General features: G+C 36.7%; 1 protein-coding gene and 1 long non-coding RNA gene across 51 annotated transcripts in view; one reads left to right on the plus strand and one right to left on the minus strand.

Moving 5' to 3' along the window:
* The window catches only part of ANK2 (ankyrin 2), a 682,786-nt gene that overhangs the window by 49,507 nt on the left and 613,394 nt on the right, over positions 1-19,885 (minus strand). For 19 of the 50 annotated variants that reach the window (XM_045469598.1, XM_045469646.1, XM_045469626.1 and 16 more), the window contains 5 exons: positions 18,091-18,102; positions 14,070-14,172; positions 13,335-13,438; positions 8,755-8,790; positions 1,411-1,635 (listed from right to left, as the gene is read on the minus strand). In XM_045469598.1, coding sequence (XP_045325554.1) covers positions 1,411-1,635; positions 8,755-8,790; positions 13,335-13,438; positions 14,070-14,172; positions 18,091-18,102 — 480 coding nt within the window. The remainder of the gene's footprint in view (positions 1-1,410; positions 1,636-8,754; positions 8,791-13,334; positions 13,439-14,069; positions 14,173-18,090; positions 18,103-19,885) is intronic. The other 31 variants (XM_045469715.1, XM_045469929.1, XM_045469687.1 and 28 more) reach the window with 6 other exon arrangements.
* LOC123593673 lies at positions 6,551-16,056 on the plus strand. The gene is made up of 3 exons (XR_006710438.1): positions 6,551-6,561; positions 12,960-12,962; positions 15,947-16,056. It is a non-coding gene; the product is annotated as an uncharacterized LOC123593673 (long non-coding RNA).

Raw genomic sequence — 19,885 nt, forward strand, 5'->3', positions numbered from 1 at the left:
TTGGTTCTGCCCCCTCCATTGGTCACAAAGAGCAAGGAACTGAGACCCAGAGTGTACAATGGAGGCACGTGGAAGGAGACACTTGGGTGTTTGATCTGACCCTGTTTAGGTTCACTGCCAGGGCATGAGCCAAAAAATAAACAATGACAAAAAAAAAAAATATATGCTCCACAGGAAAGACAAAGCTGTTGGGAATATAATAAAAACTCTGACTTCGGGATAGAGGCCAGATGTTTTCATGGATATTCCTCAACAGATGTGAAATTTATTAAAAAGCCTAAAACTACCTGAGCATGAGGGAGGGAAGAGGGCCTGGCACAGAATATGAAAGGGCTCACTGGGGAATTATTCCAACCATACTGGCATTTTCTGATGCAACCCAGAACTTCACAGGCTCCTTCTAAATCTCTGGTCATTTAGGAGGACATGGGAGGTGGTTTCTATAATTGGGAAATACAGACACCCCTTTTCAGGTGTGAACATAATTTGCAGCAACTCATTAATAGTCTGCTCCAAATTACAAAACTTTAGAACGTTCCTTGAGTTCTAAAGCAAACCTTCTCCCCAAAATGACAGTGGCAAAGCAAAGAGTTTGTGATTAATAGGATTTTGTCTCAATTTTTGACAACAACGACTTGACGTGACAAGACTTAAATAAAATTGATTTGTTTCAAAATATTTTGAAACTTGTCCCCCTCCAAAACTTCATCCTTTTGTCAGTTTTCAGGGGCAGCTACTCATCTTTTGGCATATTGTAATACCACTTTAATATAACAGCAGTTGTACAAACAGAAGAAAGAAGAAATGCTCACTTCTGCTCAAAACTGCTAAAATGAGCACGGCAGAAGTTAGTCTTGATTTTGTCATCTTAGGGAAAACTACAACTAAAGAGACTCCCAGTGTAATTTTAAGACTCAAGGTAGCAATTTTGATGACAGAAAAGACAAATCACATAGAGTAAAATTTTGGATATTCTTATATAAAGACAACACTGATTTCCAAAGATAATCGTTCCATTTCATTACTACACAAGAGTTTAAATTTGTGTTTGGAATAGAGTAGTATTTTTCGTTATGATTTGACGAGGTGAGTCTCAGATGAAAAAAAAACAAAAACCTACCAATGGCTAAAACATGATAATTCACATTGGGAGTCTAGCGGCTATGGTAATATACAAAGAGAAAGGATAATAATTCACCTGAATGTTGAACTCATTAATGCCTTAAAATAAGAGGCATATAATTGGAGTCAAGCATGGAGGTGCTACTTCTAATTTAAAAAAAAAAATGTCATGGGCCAATCTTCTTTCACGACGTTTTGACGTACCTTTTTCCATTCCATCCTAGTGATTTCATGTAGAGGACACAAGCTCATCCGTGACTAAGTGGGAGGTTTATCAGAAACCCTTACCCAAGGAACTGAGCACCAGAAGGTCCGACTTCGATCAGACGACTGGCCAGGCCTTCTCCTTCCACCATTGGAGGCATTGTCGCCAGTCTATGACGTTTGACAAGACGGCAGGTGACTCGAGTTGGGGCAGTACATTTCCGAGGTGGAATAATGATACGGAGCCCATTGTGTCTGCACCCTCTCATCGCACCACCTCGGGCATCCACCATAAAACTAACCAGGAAACTAAAAATTAAGATAGAAGATTAGCTGTGTTTTGAAATATTGGAACCAGATAAACAAGCTTTGCCAAGTTAATTCTTTCCCGTAAAGCTTTACTCTCATTTCTATTTTTTGGCATGGTGGCAAAATACCTGTCTTTAAAAGTTATTTTACTTTATGCCAGTGCCTTTCTGTTTTGTCATTATTTTCATTTTTGTATTGTTTTGATCTTTATAGAAGAATTCTAATTTTTGTTGACAATACCGATGTTAAATACAAACTATAAATTCAAAATCTGTCCAATTGACTCAGAAAGCAAGTGGGATGAAATTATATAATGAACACTAGTGAGTCTTCTTTTGTTGCAAATGTAAAGACTTCTCCTTTCTAGGTATATCCGTAAAAATCCACATAGTTTACGGATAGAGAGAAAAAAACAAATTGTGGTTTTGGGGTGCCTGGGTGGCTCAGTCAGTTCAGCATCCAACTCTTGATTTCGGCTCAGGTAATGATCTCATGGTTCGTGAGTTTGAGCCCCATGTCAGGCTCTGCGCTAACAGCACAGAGCCTGCTTGGGATTCTCTCTCTATGCCCCTCCCCTACATGTTCCCTAAATAAATAAATAAATAAATAAATAAATAAATAAATATCAAATTGCACTTTTTCTAAGTTAATTCAACCTGACTTTTCAAAATTGCATCTTGCCCACCCCACGTTAATTCTATGACCTAAAAAAAAAAAAAGATTCATAGGGCTTTTCCCAAGATCAAACCCATGTACATGCATCCTGCTCTAACGTCGTCTTACCCAGGATGCAGGTATTTAACTTACTGCATTCTAAAGGAGAAGGAAAAACTAAACGTTTTGGATAGAATGAGTTTACTGGTTCACATGCACTTTTTCAGTTCTTAAGTAGGAATCCCTCTGCCATACCATTGTAACTAAAGCAAAGATGGGGTGGGCGGGAAATAAGGTAACAAATCATCTCTACTCTGTGTTTTGAAGTGGGAAACCCTGGGCTCATGCTAATGGGAGAGATCTGTGCATCATGATTTTCCCCAAAGTATAGTAAGCTGTGTATGGAAAATCACAGCTAATAATTTAGAAATGTAAAGGCTCCTATTCCTATTATTTTGCTCCTTTTCTGCCAAATGAGTTGTTCCTGAATAAAAGAACTATAATCCAAGTGATTCTGTTTAAGAGTACCAAGAAAAAGGATTAGTTTTAACCTTGAAGTTGCTTCCTGTGGGATGGTCTTAAAGGATCCTGCTACAGCCTAGTGCGAGTTATTGTCACCCTGATAGTCCTAACACTCATTAAAGTCTTGGAGGTACTTGTTTCATTAAGCAGCAAAAATTACACCAGGCAATCTGAGTGTTGTACACATATACACAAAGACACAAACAATGTGTACACCCTTATACAGATTACATTACTATCCTTCCCAATTTTCATCGCATTTGCAAGATTTTATATACCAAAACAAAAAAAGGAAAGCAACATACAGGTGTATTATGGATCTATTTAGAGCTTAACAAGCACAGAACTACATCAGATTCACCGTATCTAGATATCGCATCCATGACGACACTTAAAACATTTGAAAGGTATTTCATCAAAGTAAGGATAGAAACACAATACATTGATGTTATTTTTAGACAAGTGATGGAAATATGTTAGCATCTTCCTCATAGCAGAACACAGAACTCATTAAGCATGCTATTAAACAGAAATCCTGTTGCTAGTAATAAAAATGGATGTGAGGGAGCCTGGAGTGTCTGTCTGAAGCACATCATGCAGGACGAGACCACGAGAACTGTCACTGTCCTTCTCACATGCAGGAGCCAGCCTAGAACTACCCCTCACACCCAACCCCCTAAGTTTTTAGTATCGGGCAAAAACTGAGGAGCGTAATCAATTGTTCAGTACTCAAGAATAGATGTTTCTGGGCTTTATCAAAACAAAATGAAAAAAAAAAATGTTGGCTGCTGTTCTTACTACTTGTCTAAGTATGAATTCTTAAAAATAATTATTTTCTATTTGTTTCTTACAATGTTCTATAGCTCAAAAGGATGTAAAACTGGTAACACTTCAGGGCACCTAGGTGGCTCACTCAGTTAAGTGTCTGACTCTTGGTTTGGGCTCAGGTCATGACCTCACAGTCCTGGTATCAGGCCTCATACTGGGCTCTGCACTGACAGTGTGGAGCCTGCTTAGAGTCTCTCTCTGCCTCTCTCTCTCTACACCTCCCCCACTTGTGCTCACTCTCTCTCTCTCAAAATAAACATTTTCTTTAAAAGTTAAAGAAAAACTGGTAACACTTCTAGATGAATACAAAAGTTTCTTCTCCATATTATCTTTATTTGACAATGATATTTATGTCAATTTTTATAAAAACGAGGCAACACTAAGTTTCAACTAGTAGCTGAAATATTCCAAATGTTCCAAATGCATTGCAATATATCTGACTTTCTCTACCTTCTTTAAATTTTTTCATCTTTTGATTACTGTCACCATTGAACAATAGAACAGGGACTCAAACCCATAAGAACTTATTAGAATATATCCACTTAATATTACCAGTCTTGAATATTATTTGTACCTATAAAGCCATTTAGGGAATTTCCACCTCATGTTATATGCTATTGTGTTTCCCCTGTATGTATTTCAGTGATGACTTAGGGCCTATATGATGTCCCTATCTAGAAAAACATGTTAAATATCTTCTGGTGGTGCATCTTCTAAAAAAGTGAATTGAAGTAGCTATGTTCTTAGTGGCAATGTTTCCATAACAACGTTTGATTACTTTGTCTGATTTTGTGTCATTGACTGTTCCTTTTGAAATCTTCTTTTGTTCTATTTACTCCATAATTTCCATCCCCATGCATGAGAAGCATGCAATGTTTGTTTCCCTCCTACTGAGTGCCAGGTGCCCTGCTTGGAACTGAGGATACTGGTAGTAAAAATATAGTTGCTCCTGCCAAGATGCTCATAGTCTAAGCCCCAGGTTTCACATGATGGTTTTGCTTACTCAGAATCACTTAGTTTCCTGGTCAATAAGAAGTGAATTATAACCACATACAGGAGCCATGTAAGTACCATGTTGGGCGTGACCTTGCTCCTCCTATTTCTTCCTGTGTTCTCCCAATGCTTAGAACAACATAGATCGAGCACATAGTAGGTCATCAATAACTAATGGTTGAATGAGTGAATGGAAGAATGAAAAGAGCAAGTTGTAAGGACTTGTATATATTTATATCTAATAGAGAGAAAAGGCAGCAAAAGTGAAGGTAATTCAATTATTTGGTCTCTGGACAACCAATCCAGTCAGAACTCATTCAAATTACTACACCCAGATATTTCAGCTCATAAACTAGCAAAATAGTTGGGAAGGACTATACTCAATGTTAAACATTCTTCTATAGGCCTTTTCCTGCCCCCAAATAAGAGACTTGATATATTTATTTCCCTTGGTAGATGATTAGTAGAAAATGGGAGTAACCAAAAATCAAGAGTTTGAATATAACAAAGTCAACAATTTTATTAGGAGTGAAAATTTCATGAAGACAGACCAAAGATTGGGAAATCAAAATAAAAGAACTTAAAGGCTAAAGCTCCAAGTAGATAAATTTAAGTTTATATAGATCTGGGAATTAATACTTAAGTACTGCACCCAACCAAAGCAAATTGGGGAAATTAAAGCGTCAATATGCATAATTCAGAGAAAAGAAAAATAACATTTCCAGAGAAAACAAGCCTTTGTGTCTTTCTCAACTAACTAAAGGAAGTAGCAAGACTAACCTAAAATGATAGCTCTGGGGAGGGAATTGTCTTTCGCCAGAGAGCTAGGGAGGGGGCTTTCCAGGAGGGGAAGAGGGAAAGGGAAGGCGGGAGGGGGAGAGAAATAGAGGCAGGAGAATTGAGAAGAAAGCAAAACAGGTCAAGAGAGAAACGGAAAGAAGAGAAGACATGAAAGAACTAAATAGTAGTAGTCAGAATGAATAAAAAGGTGTATAAATTCAGCAAGAAAAAAGTCTACAGAACTTACTCTATAGTCTACAGACTCAAATAACATAAGTGTGGAATACCCACTAATAAAAAAGCTGAATATGCAGAACGCTATACTAAAAGAAGTCTTTTCTTCAAATGAGAGGGAATAAGAGAAATACTAATTCAAGTGCCAATGAAAAGTCTTTTAGATAAAACATGTTCGTTAATCCCAACACTTTCTAATATAAAATTGGGTAAGCATTTGAACACTTATATTAAAAATACCATCGGGGCGCCTGGGTGGCGCAGTCGGTTAAGTGTCCGACTTCAGCCAGGTCACGATCTCGCGGTCCGTGGGTTCGAGCCCCGCGTCAGGCTCTGGGCTGATGGCTCAGAGCCTGGAGCCTGTTTCCGATTCTGTGTCTCCCTCTCTCTCTGCCCCTCCCCCGTTCATGCTCTGTCTCTCTCTGTCCCAAAAATAAATAAATGTTGAAAAAAAAAAAATTAAAAAAAAAAATACCAGAATACCAAAAGGTTTCACTATTCGGATAGGTAGTAGAGTTAGTAAAGCTATTCTGCAGTGTAAAAAACAGACTGTAAGAGTCCATGCACTTTTTTTTTGTACCACAGGAAAAAGTGAAAACCTGGAAGGTATGAGTCATGAGATGAATCAGCTCACATACTAGAGTTAATTAAATAAATAGGATTTCTCATATTTTCAGGAGATTAAAAATGGGGTAATACTGTAAACATTTGGAAGTAAAAGGAACAGAAGTAAAAACATATAACTGAGTATGTACAGAGGAGATGGTATATGGACTGAAGCTCAGCCCTGCTGTTTGTGAACTTTAAGACTGAAGCCTTGTTGTGAGGCACCTGGGAGGCTCAGTCAGTTAAGTGTCCCACTTCGGCTCAGGTCATGATCTTGCAGTTTGTGGGTTCGAGCCCCACGTGGGCTCTGTACTGACAGCTCAGAGCCTGGAGCCTGCTTCGGATTCTGTGTCTCCCCCTCTCTCTGTCCCTCTCCCGTTCTCTCTCTTTCTCTCTCTCAAAAATAAATATTAAAAAAAAAAAATACTTAAGCCTTGTCTCAATGAGGGAGAATTGTATTACCACCGAGGGTGTAGCATGGATTAAATCATGTGTGGGTAAAGCATTTAGAAGTCAGTAAAGGCTTGTTGCCATCCTTTTCCATTCCCTACACCCATATGATTTTGTGTATTTCGAATGTCATAAAAACTACAGTGCAATATAATGCAACACCTAAGAAACAGAGAAACTAACTTTTATCAGATATTTAAAATGAACATGGAAACTTGCTAAAGCAGTTTAATACAATGGTGGAGTTTTTATTAGTTTATGAACTTCACTGTTTAAGTAAGCTATTATCACAGGGCACAAGATAATGGAGCAAGTACATTGCTCTTTCCTGGATCTATCTGTCATCTATCATTAAATCTATCTCTGTCTTGAATTACTGCTGTAACCGTGGCCCTCAAGTTTCTCATCCGTAAAATGAGAGAATTCGGCTAAATAAACTCTAACGTGAGCTGGTGTTAAAATTCTATGTACCATTTCCTGTTAACTAAAGTTTGGAAACCTACTGAAATGTTTCACGTCAGACGCTCTGTAAGAATTTTTATTTGGAAAATAAACTGCTTTTACTGCAAGAAATATAGATTATTTCGCTGGATGCTTAAAACAGTCAACGAACAGTTTTGGAGAAAATGTGTACGCACATTCCACTGAACACTGACTGAAGACTGTACAGACAAAATTTATCACAGAATATACTCAGCTTCAATTGCATATCTTACTCTCCAAATGAAATTCAGCAATCATGCAAAACAGAAAGTCTTTCTGAAGTTTTCTAAATTGTGAGATACAGTGTTATCACAATTTAAAAAGAATAAAAGCAAAAGCAGTCCACCATTATTATGCAGATGATTTGCCTGCAAATACACAATTTGATTAGCTAAACAGGTACATGCTTCAGAGGAGGCAGCAGAAAACAATGACTCTGGTCTTTTGAGGACTACAACCTCCACCCCAAAAGTTACTAATCCTTAGGTTTACTTTTAATTCATCCAGGGGTGGGGACAGGGAATTAACAGCATTCAGAGTTAGTTACTGGGTGAAAATAGGAAAAAAAAAAGTCATCAGGGTGCTTCAGTGATCCACATATACATAGCAAGAGGGCCTTAAATTAAATCTGATTTCTGGGGTTATGGGAGAAAACAATATCGTGAGCTCTTTCTCCTCTCTAACTCCCTTAATTCCTTCCTACCTCTCCAGATTCCGTAGGCTGAAAAACTGGTGGAAAATCGCTTTGAAAAAAAATTGGCTCCAATTTGTAAAAAATCCCCAATTATTTATCACTCACAACGTTCATGTGTAGAAACAGAATATTTACTGTGTGTTTCAGAAAAAGTAAAAGGATGGATTTGAAATTTTGAATTCCAAAATTGGAAAATAAAAAACCGTCTTATTTGTAGACAAGCTGTGGTATCATGGTGAATTACTGTACAATAAAAATACTATAATCAGTAGTCTGATAAGAACCTTTAAAAATAACTTTATTGAAATAATGAAGAATAGATATTTTTAGAAAACTGGCTAGAATCATTCTATAGCACAATTTCCAAAATATCAAAAGGTTGCACTTAAAGCAGTACTAGCGAAGAAATGCCCTATTAATAAATCTTCAGACTTTGGTTCACCTAGAATATAGTTAAAAAAAAACCCTGCTAAGTGACACTTAAAATCATAACCTACAATATAACTAAAATAGCTCAACCAATTTGCATAAAAGCTGAAAATAACATTCTTCAGCTCTATGTAGCACTTTTTCTCACCAAAGAAGTAGAGATGTGGAGACTCAGGTCCAAAACAGGCTCTCACAGTAGCTCTACATTAATTGTGGTGCAACCCCACCTACTTTCCAAAGGAAAAAAAAAAATACCCACTTTCCTTTCACCACAGAGAAAGAGAATTCAGAAATGACCACAATTTGGAGAATATAAATCTCTCTCTCTCTCTGGCTAGGTATCTTCACACTAAAGCATCCTGAGATGGGGTATATGCAGAAGGAGATGGTGAAAGGGGGAGAGGAGGAGGCAACATGTTCAGAGAAGGAATTATGCAGAAGTTCACCTGCTGTTGTCACGATCAAGACATGGAGAGGTGCGGCTGCAACAGAATAGATACTTTAGCACAGAGAAGGAATGGATAAAGTGAAATATAAAGAAGGAAATCAGAAGTGACTTTCAACCGAAATATATTACTTATACACCAATACAGTATTCACTGAAAAAAGATGGAAATACAAATGAAATATAGCTCTATGCAAATGCGGAGAGAAGAGCAAGGTATGGGGGTTCGCGGTGACTCTCAGTTCAGGGAACTGGGGATGTGATAAAATCACTGGATTTGGATTTGTAGCCTTATTCAACACTGGCTGGGGGAAGGTCATGTAACAAAGTCTGAGTGTCCCGGGGAAGTTGCCACACACCAAGGGGCATTGTAATAAAAATCACAGTCTTTGATTTGATGGACATAGTCTCCAAACTTTTCAGTCATACTTTTAATACTTTCAAAATAACGGTAATGCCCTCTTGGTCTTCTTCCAAAGAAATGCAAGCAGAAAAGGCACAATTTAAATAGCTTCAATGACAAACAGTAGCATCAACTATAAGGTAGAGCAGGTAACATTAATTACCTACCAGCAGGTAACAAAAAACTATGCTTTTTTCAAGACTTTCATTCCCTGATTTGTGGTTTACTGTTCTCACTGGCCACACTGTCTAATCCCATTTTCTAGTCCTTTCATGCCTCTTCACCTTGAGTCTGCTTTTCCACAAAACCCTCCGTAAGTTTTCATACGATTCACTTGTGTTTTCAACACTTGACAATATACAAAGGGATACGTGTTTAATGGACCAGAAATCCAGCCTTACAAAACAGTTGTTCTGCCACTCAGAAAATAGTTGTCTTCATCCAAAAGAATTTACCCTCATGTACCTTAAGAAACTGGGTTGTCTGAAATACATAAACAACTAAGTTAACTGCTATAGGAATTGGATAAATATTGTCAAATGAGAAACAGTCTTGATTTCCTTGCCTTTCTAACGTCACCTTCCACTATTTGAGCTAATTACCTTCATAAGTGTTTTTGTTGACTTTTTTTTAGAGTAGTTTTAGATTCACAGCAAAATTGTCACCATGTTTTAATGAAAAAGGAGTCCTTTAAAAGATCACTCTCTTATAGGTTTGTAGCTCCTGTAATATATTTGAGCATAACATCACGAAGTGGCATTTAATTGTTGGCATTGGCTGTCATTAAAGGACTATAAAAATAATACCATTGAAATAATAACATTTAAAATGAATCACAAAACTATTACTAGAAACTGTGCCTTATTTGTTAATTCATTATGCACTTATGAAATGGAGAATTAAAAACTTCAAATTCTTTGCCCAAGCTTATGTTGGTATACTCATGACTGGTCTTGCTAGAAATGACTGTTTAGATTGTGAATCAGTAACACGATCCAAAGAACAGCAACAAAAATATTACTGTCAGCCTTTCTTTCGCCAGATATTGGCTGTATATACTGGGTGCAGAACAGGTTTTTTTTTTTTTTAAGCACTGATACCTACTCTTTTGTAGTCATGGACATTAGTCATTGGAAAAATAGAGCAGAGGTTAAAGAAAATTACTAATACTGCTTTTGGTAGAAAGTGTGTCTTCTTTTAATCTAAAAGCCCTTTATGGAATCAAATAGAACATTATACATAAAATTAGAGGCATATGCAAAAAAATGCTGACTTTGTTATCCCCTTTATCTAAAAATCAACTATTCCTTACATTTTGGGCAGATTTGGAAGTGACTTAAGAATTCTCCCAATCAATTAAAAACTTAGTTCCCTAAAAACTATATAAAAATGACTACACGGGTGCCTGGTGTATAATGAACAAAATGAAAAAGAGAAATTATAGATGATATGATATAATGAATGTTATTCATATCCTTTAATATCATGGTAGCTTTCAAATACCATGACACTCAAAATCCTTGTGTTCAGTGTAATTACTCATTCCATTAGAGTCATCTGCGGCATTGCATTCAAATTCTAGAGACCTCACTAGATATTACCTAATAAAAATAACAAGTCAAATATTACCATTATGAATTATACTAGAGTGGTATTGTCACTTAAAGTATTCTGAATACATTCTGCTTAACTTATTTGAAATTTGTGAAGGATTTAGAAGGTGTATATGAGGGTTATATAAATACTAAAAGCTATAATTTATTGAGTACGTATTCTTTCAAGGCAAAATGCTAATTATTTAAGAAGCATGGAATCCATAAAGCTCCCTTATGGGATCCATAATATAACACTCATCTTATAAACTGAAACTTATAGATAAACTGAAATTATGTAAATCGTTATTTTACATAACTTGCCCAGTGTCATATATGGAGTGTCAGGGCTGGGAACTGAATTCTGATTGGTCTGACTCCAAAGCACACTTTGTTAGTGTTTGAATAACCAACATGTTATCTGCCTTCCACTGATTGTCTCCCAACTTCAAAAACAACAGAGAGGTGTGTTTCTTAAAAGTAGAGGTTAGATCTTACTTATCTATTTTCCTTAGTGCCTGACACAAGGTTTAGTACTTTGTAGAATTCAGCAATGTGTGAAGAATAAATAAGTGAATGGAAGAGGTAAAAAAAAAAAAAAAAAAAACATTTGACAGAACTAGGTATATGTTAATTACCTAGATCTCCCTGGTAATCAAAGCTTTATTAGGCAAAGTTGTTCCTTTCTAACAGTTTATATATAAAACAGATATATTTGGACTACTGGCACTGGTAGAAAATGCCAATGCTAAGACCCCAACAACAGAGGTTCAAATGTAATTAGTTTGAGTTGGGGGCCTGGGTATCAGTATTTTTTAAAGTTCTGAGGGGATTCTAATGTACAGCCAGCGTTGAAAATTGTTTAGAATCAATGATCATGTTTGAAGTTTATAGAAAAATTGGCTTATTACAGACCAAGAGTTTAAACATCCTTATCTTAATAAGTGGTTAATTTTTAACCAGTGGATGATCTTGTTTCATCATAAGTAATTAACTAGAATTACTTATGGCATGTTTCTAGTTTTATACAACTGGTGTGTATATTGATGTACTTAAGCTGAATAGTTTATTGCCCTTCAGTAGTTAAAAGGTTTAAGGAATTCCTTTTTTAAAGTAAATTATTTATTCTGAAAACTGAAGTACTACCATAACACTTTGACTCCTGTAAATTCAGCTATTGATATTTAATCACACTTTGCCTAAAATAATCTTGTCACTTTGTAGGCTGGTATAGACTTCAAATATTTTATTGTGATTTCTAGATTCTGATCTATTGTCCTTCAGTACTCTAGGTCCAAGACTCTTTTCCTCCTTAGCACTGTTGAGAAATCTGGCAGAAGAAGGTAATGTTATGTCTTTAGAATAATGATAGCTGTCAGACTTTAATTATCTCTTTTACACCTAAAAAGAGTTAGTAAATTTGGATGACGTTTAACTTGGTTTTTATTCACTTGAAATAACTCTTGTATCAGGAACTGCCTTTTACTTATTTAAAAAGGAAAAGAGTGTTATGATTATTTTCAGTATCTATGTAACTAGTTTTAAATTCTATGAGCCTGTAGTAGAAAATTAGACTACAAGATCCCAGATTTTTAACTACAGTATCTTCGAATGCTTTTCTGAAAGGAGAATATTTTAGAATAATAAAAATAAGAAAGGATCCACCACTCAAAATAGTTCCAGGGATTATGGATAAGGAGTTTGGGATAATAATTTATATTAAAGTATTGCATGGGTAAAATACAAGTGAGGCTTCTTTAAATGAAAATGGAAATGATTAAATGAAAAATATTTTTAAAGCTTTTATGTAGTTATAAAATTACTATACAAATTGAAACTACCAAAATGTAAGGGAAAAATCTTTTGCGAAGAGTGAAACAATTTAAAACTCCTTAAGCAAATTATTTTCTGCATAACTGAATTCTTACATCTTACGAACATCTTTAAGTATGTTCAAAAGTATTAACTCTAAGTAATCCTACTTTTTAATGGGTTTATACAAAGAGGCAGCATTTCATGCATAATGGCTTATATATTATCAGGATAACTTTTAGAAGGTGACTGAGAACCTGACAGGTTGCATTAAAATTTCCCTTTTTGGTACACCCCTACTTCAAACAGTATATGAACTCTTCTATCTGTGTGATTCAAACGTCTGTAAACATTATTTTAAATGCGTGAATATGTGAGGAAAGGCATTTATTAAACTAGTCCGTTAACCTTAGAAAAATAGAACTTTCTAGAAAGCAAGTGATCCTGTCCCTGTTTTTAAAGATATCTTTCAGACAAAATGTGAACAGTAAGGAGGCCACTGGTATATTCTGGTTAGTTAGCAAGCTGTCTGACGCAATTCTACTAGTTATTTTAAAACAACAGTCAGTTTTTCTATGCTGAATTCAACTCTTTGGGCAGGTTTGTTTGTGTAGATCGAGTCCATGTTGGATAAAGCAATGTTATTTACAAGTTTAAACAAAGGTCACTTCCCCTGTAAGCTAGCCATCAGCTAAAGCTACTGGACAAAGCTGTTATTTTCAAGCTCATCTCTTTTTACCTCTCGATCTGGATACATAATATTGATTTACTCACCCTGAATGAATAGGGCTGGAAGAAAGAGCCACGTTGTCTAAATTCTCAGTGCCCCAGCTGAGACGATAAGAATTCCTTTCTGCTTCCTTGGCTAGAGTTGACACCTAAATACAAAGAACACGGGATTTAACAAAAATACTTTCTTCCAAGTGAATAAAATGTAATGAACTCTAAAAAGCATCACAGGAAAGTGGTATTACCACCTTTTCATTTAAAAATATAAGACCGAGTCATTTAAAATGCATGTTTTATAATGCATTCCCATTTAAATTACACTGTTGACATAAGACCACATTTGTGAAATTGTCTTTAAAGATAGGCATTCCCATCTATTTCTCTATATCCAACCAGCCAAAACTGATAAAATCACATCTAAGATTAAAATATTCCATAATTGCCTCTCCCTGTTTTCTGGGAACTGAAAACAATTTTAAATATAAGGTAAATATAGTATCTTTACCTGTACCTTTCATTTTATACCTTAAATGCATCCTATCTCACTTTTTCCTTTAACAGATATTTTATAAAGAAATCGATTTAATGTATAATTTCCACAGAAGAATTAACATGCAGCATATCACTTTGGAAAAGTCCTCAGACTCTTATCCTAGCTTGTCAACCACATTAAAAGGATTTTCTTTACACAAAAAAAAACTTTCTCTGGACATCTTCAGCAACCAGTAATGTTCAAAAGCTCTCCAGAAAGTTGAAACGTCAAAGTAAAAAGTCACGTACCTGGTGACTGGGGATGACAACCGTGTCGTCAATCATGGCACTGTCCCTCAGGTAAGAGGCATGGCTCAGGGTGTGAGACCTGTCGGAACTGAAGGATCGAAGGCTGGTAGGTTGGCAGGAGGCCATGGTCATGTACCAACGGCAGTGGCAGGGTTGGGAGGATGGAAGGATGAGCCGAGCAGGAGAGTGAAAAAAGCCTGCTATTAGCTAACAGTGCAACTTCCAGGGGGACATTAATCGCAACCATGGGAGAAGGAAACCCAGGTCTCTGTGTTGCCCTACCTTTCTGTCCAACAACTAAACTAACACATCTTTTGACTGGTTCCTACCACTCAATGGCAAGGGCACAAGGGAATCCAGAAGTGAAAATTTGATCCTTCTAATCTGATTTATTTTCCTCCCAGAAGTGTTTGAAACCAGCCACGGTAGTTTACTTACTGCCAGGACAAGAAATTCACACAGGAAATGATGCCAGAATAGGTTGCTTAAATCTGTGTTAAATGTTAATCTCCCTGCAACTAAGAAAAATATTAGGGGGGGGGCGGGGAATAGACCACCCTCAGAGAGAACCAAATGAAAGCACAGGTTTCATTTTCTCTCATTTTTCCATTCTCTCCATGCTTCATTCTCCTCCTCTCCAACTGTGAATGACTCAACACTGGTGCACTCCCCTGGAAGGTACAGAGTGAAATGAACTGTGACCAGATGCATGCTTCCTGCGGAAGTGGAGTTCCTCTTGTTTGTCTCTGGTGTCTCCAACAATGCTATTTCAAAGGGCAGCATTGTTGCCTTTGCATGTCCTCTGTGTGGTGAGTGAAGCACCAAAGAGTGCCGGTTGCTGTGGCGATGAGATGCAAGAGCACAAGAAACCGTTTCTAAGCACCGACCAGAACACAGACACATCTGCCAGCACAAAAACAAACTGCCAGTGGACACAACCGAAAAATGAGGCTTGCTTTCAAAATGGGATTTAGGCCTTGATAATTGATGCTGTATATTTTTGATAAATCTTGAATTTCAAACTTCGGAATGATATACGCAAATGTGACGGGTGAAACTTGACATTTGCATAAGTGCAATTCATTCCTTCCTAATCAATTTGCACAATCGAATGACAAATAGATTGAGATCTCATATAAGCTCATATATTTTATACGTGTTAGTCTAAGAATTAAATATCCGTATTCAAAACATTAGCCCAAAGCCCATAGGGAAAAATAGAGATATGCAAGCTTTCACAATATTTATAGAAGCAAAGTTTCATTTACTTTCAGCTAGTAGGCATTTGGCCAGTGAAGCACTGTAGAATTATGGACTAAATGTCAGGTTAGCATATTTCTGAGCAAAAACTATTTTCATTTTGCAAATATACCTATTTCTGTAAGCCTTATACTGTCATTTTTATGAAGTGCCAATATAGCCAACTTCAATTATCTTTGAGGAAATCATCATTTGGTAGATAATTCACAGGAAGTTAGGGCCTTCACCCTCTTATCCTGCTGTAGGTTTTATGCCCCTAAAATAGACCTGGAATATCAGAGGGTAAAGTGACGTGAAGCAAAGCAGCTGATTGTCGGATCCTATATAAATGTGTGTTTATAATACAAAGAAATCTAATTTGGGAATTCACTATTTTGTGTTATATAGGCTCTCGAAGATTCAGGCTCCAGACACAGCAAAGGCAGGAGCAGCCCAGACACCTTAGTGAGCCCATCCATAGGGGTTTTAGTCCTGGCAGCTGATATTGGGGCTGGTTTTACAGTTGTGCAGTTGGGATTTCGATGGTGCACTTCACAAACAGGCTGCAGGCTACTATGATTAACTTTGGCCTAACCTTGAATTTGAGGATGAAAAGAGATTAAATTATTGGGGGAAAGGATCTGTAATCTCAGCAAAAGCTCGTTTCAACTGCTGAGTAAATTTTTTTTTTCCCTGCTTTAAATCATAAAGATAACTAAGATCCACTTGTATATGTTTTGTACCAGGCAGCAAGAGATACATAGGTCTTAATTCTACTTTGCTTTATTTTGTTTTGAATTTGGCCAAGAGAAGGGAAAAAGGAGGTGTGAAGGATCAGCTTCCTGAAATGATAGGTCTGTCTATAGGGTCAACCATCTTCCCCTGTCAGGTTCTTACCCGGCTCAGATGTGTTGATTACATTAGCTCTATCCATGGCTTTAGAATTCAGAGCTCCAAGTTGTAACTTTACACATGTAAATGTGCTAGATCTATATGAATGAATAGTGCCAAAGGAGCAAGAGGCATTGAGGTACAGGATTAGACGTGCCTGCTCACAACAGCGAGTAGAGACTCTGGCAGTAGGTAGAACTGACTCCTAAACGCGACACTGGAATAGCGGAAACACAGGTCTCAAAGAGAAAGTGGAAATTTAGCTTGGATGGGAACAAACTGGCAATAAAGGTACATGAAATAAGACCTAGTGGCATAACTGCCACCACTATAAAGGTCTGAACTTTGAAAGAAGGCCGTTGGGTCTCAATTGCCACACTCAGGGTGATACTATAACTCGGTGGATGTCTGTCTGCTTGGGAATGAAGTCTTAAAGAACTCATTTGGCTGCAAGCACAGAGCTGCATTTTGCAATCTATGCATCAGTAATAAAGGTGGATTGTTTTGATATCTATCTACTTGATACCTGGGTCTATCTCTTAACTGGTTTGAATCAGAGGGCCAAAAGAGTACTGGTGTTTTTTGTTTTGTTTTTTATCTTTCCTAAAGCCTCAAAAGAAAAGAAATACAGAAGGAGAAGAAAAAAACAAAAGAGATACAGTTGACTTACAACCAAAAATGAGATTAGGGTAGAGAGAGAAAAATATTAGCCTATGGAAACAGAGAGTAAGAAAAGTTGGAGAGACAGAGGGAGGGAGAATGAATGAGTGAGAACGAGGCCCAAATATCTCTATGATTTTATTCTGTCTTACTGTTTGCCGCCTTCTAAAATGCTAACTGGGTGTTCAATCAATGTTTATAGTTTCTAACTGCTCTTGTCTCTGATATATAGAATTTACTTAAATAAATAAAATTAGAATATTCCAACAGTGGAGAAATTATTCTAGTGAAATAATGACCAGCACAAATGTCTGGAATAATTCAAGTCTCTACCCTGACTGAAAACATTACAAACAGGTTTAAATGTTTTGCAATTCATTTTTGTCATAAACTCAGAGGTCATGTGCCATTCAGTTAATAAGGTCAAAATAACACGTATCCATAGAAGTGTGAATTTTTACTTGCTGTTCAGCTAGGGATTGTGCCAAAAGTTCTGTTATGGTCTTAAATTTATACTTTTTTCCACTATAGTAAACTACTTTATGGACACAATAGGTAGTATCAAAGTCTGAAAATGTAATAGTTACTGAAAAATGTAAATAATTACTGTCTTAGTATGCTGTGCTATTAGACAGTCAATTAATGAAGCTTTTCAACCCTACTGAACAAGTGAATATCCAAAAATGTTTATGCTCTATGTGCTTTATTGTCTGTAAAAGCTTCTGTGGTTCATTGTTACTTAGTGTTTTACATTAAATTTAAATAGCATTTTTCATTTAAAACAATAATACTATGGACACAACATCTAATCAGAATTTGGATATATTTTTAGGAACGTACATTAAATTGTACTTATTTTTGTTCTCCTGCATCCAGGTACCTTTTAGGCATCGGAATCGTTTTTCTACCATCTTCAACTACACATAAGGCTGACTAGGTTCCTTTGGAGAAGCCATGCTAATGTTTTATCAGCCACAAGGTGGAGCTGTGATGTTAACACAAAATCATACCAGGGGCATGTCATAGACTTTTATTCTAGTAATATATTTACCCTTCTAGCTTAGTCATTCAATACATCAAAATTCTAATTTGAGAATAAATCCATAATTCTAGAATATAAGCACCCCTTGCCTACACACACACACACACACACACACACACACACGAAAAGTGAGCAAGGAAATGTGGATGTATCCAGGAGGATCATGTTTTCATGCTATTTAATACCTACCTGGGCATGGTACTATTGAAAGCATACCAAATAAATAATGAAAAGTAAAAATGGTTACAAAAAAAAAAAAAAGAAAGAAAATTTCCACTTAACTGCCTAAGCAAAATAAAAAAAAACAAAATCAGTGAAACAAGAATTCCATGACAATGAGATGTTGCCTGTAATTCCATGTTGGAGATCATGAATACAATCTGGGATCCCATAAATGCAAGTGTGGACCTAGAGAACTGACCATGACTTATTCATTTTATTGCCTCATCTTAAATGCTGATAAGTGTTCAGTTTAAGAGGAATCATTAAACCTTTGACCCCTGTTTTATAGATAGTATTGTTCCAAATTTTTCTTAACCTGGTACTTTCAAAGAAAGAAAAAGAATCAGATCAAGAATTTATTCTTAGTAAAATAGAACAGGCTGAAAATAAAGGTTTTTTTTCCTCTGACAGTGATATGATTATGTATAGATTATTATGAATCTGTGCAAAGCCATAAACATTTTATTTTTTGGAAATCTCAAGTCTTTTATTAAGAAACTTCAGATTGTGATGTCCAAATCTACCAGGATGTCAGAATCCAATTATAAAACACGGGCTCCATCATGAGCATTCCCACTCTCGTCCCTGAGTGCTCCTCCTTCTGCCTCTTGACCCCATGGACCACCCTCTATCTATGTCATTGAAGCCAAGGGGTCAGTCTAATCTTCTTCCTCTTCTTCACCCACTCCGTGAAATCTGTCACCAAACCTGGCTAGTTTCACCTCATAGATAGGCTCTATCTATGACAAATTTGAATTTGTCATTTCCCAATTTCTCTCCATGATCAATACCACCAGGGTTAAAGTTCAAATCTTCTCTTAACAGCTTCAATTAATATTACTGCAATAATTTTTCAGGTGGTCACAACTGCCAGGTTTAGCCCTTTGACAACTTCTCCCTAAAATTCACCCTTAATCTCACAGTCAGAGGGATCCACCCAAAATGTAGACAAGATCTCCCCTCCTTCACACTTATACTCTAGCAACACTGCACTATACTCTTTCTCTCACACACCATGGGCCTTTGCTCATGATCTCATTAAGGCTTCAAATGCCTTTCCCACCCTTCTTCACCATCATTAGCCATCACTGTGTTTCAGTTTGGGCTCATCTCCTCCAGGAAGCCTGAGCGCTGGGGTTTCAATTGCATTCTGTGGGTACTACAGCCCAGTCTCTCTCACATCCCATTCGACTATGATTTTAGCAATTGTGTCCTAGTCATGTTTGTACCTCTAGCAACTACCACAAAGCCAGCCCAGAAAGGCACTCACTACATGCACATTGAATTGTTTAAGAAAAAGAGAAAAAATAGGGAGGAGGCATTGATGCTCAAGGAAAAACCCCCAAGAAAACTTGTTTTTGCTAATTATCCATTTAGAATTGACTACGTTTTAAAGTATTTATTTCCTAGGGGCACCTGAGTGACTCAGTCAGTTAAGCGTCCAACTCTCGATTTTGGCTCAGGTCATGATCTCATGGTTTGTTGAGATCAAGCCCCACATATGACTCTGTGCTGACAGCATGGAGACTGCCTGGGACACTCTCTCTCTCTCTCTCTCTCTCTCTCTCTCTCTCTGTCTCTGCCCCTTCCCCACTCATTCTCTCTCTCTCTCAAAATAAACATTTAAAAAATTAACTTTAAAATGTCTATTTCTTAGACTCTGTATATGTTAATTATAGCTTAGCAAACAGCCAAGATTAAAACTACAAAGCTAAGATTATTGATTAGTGAAAAACACGCTATGTGGACAACCATATGCTTA

Source organism: Leopardus geoffroyi, chromosome B1 (assembly GCF_018350155.1).
Source record: "Leopardus geoffroyi isolate Oge1 chromosome B1, O.geoffroyi_Oge1_pat1.0, whole genome shotgun sequence".
Lineage (NCBI taxonomy): Eukaryota > Metazoa > Chordata > Mammalia > Carnivora > Felidae > Leopardus > Leopardus geoffroyi.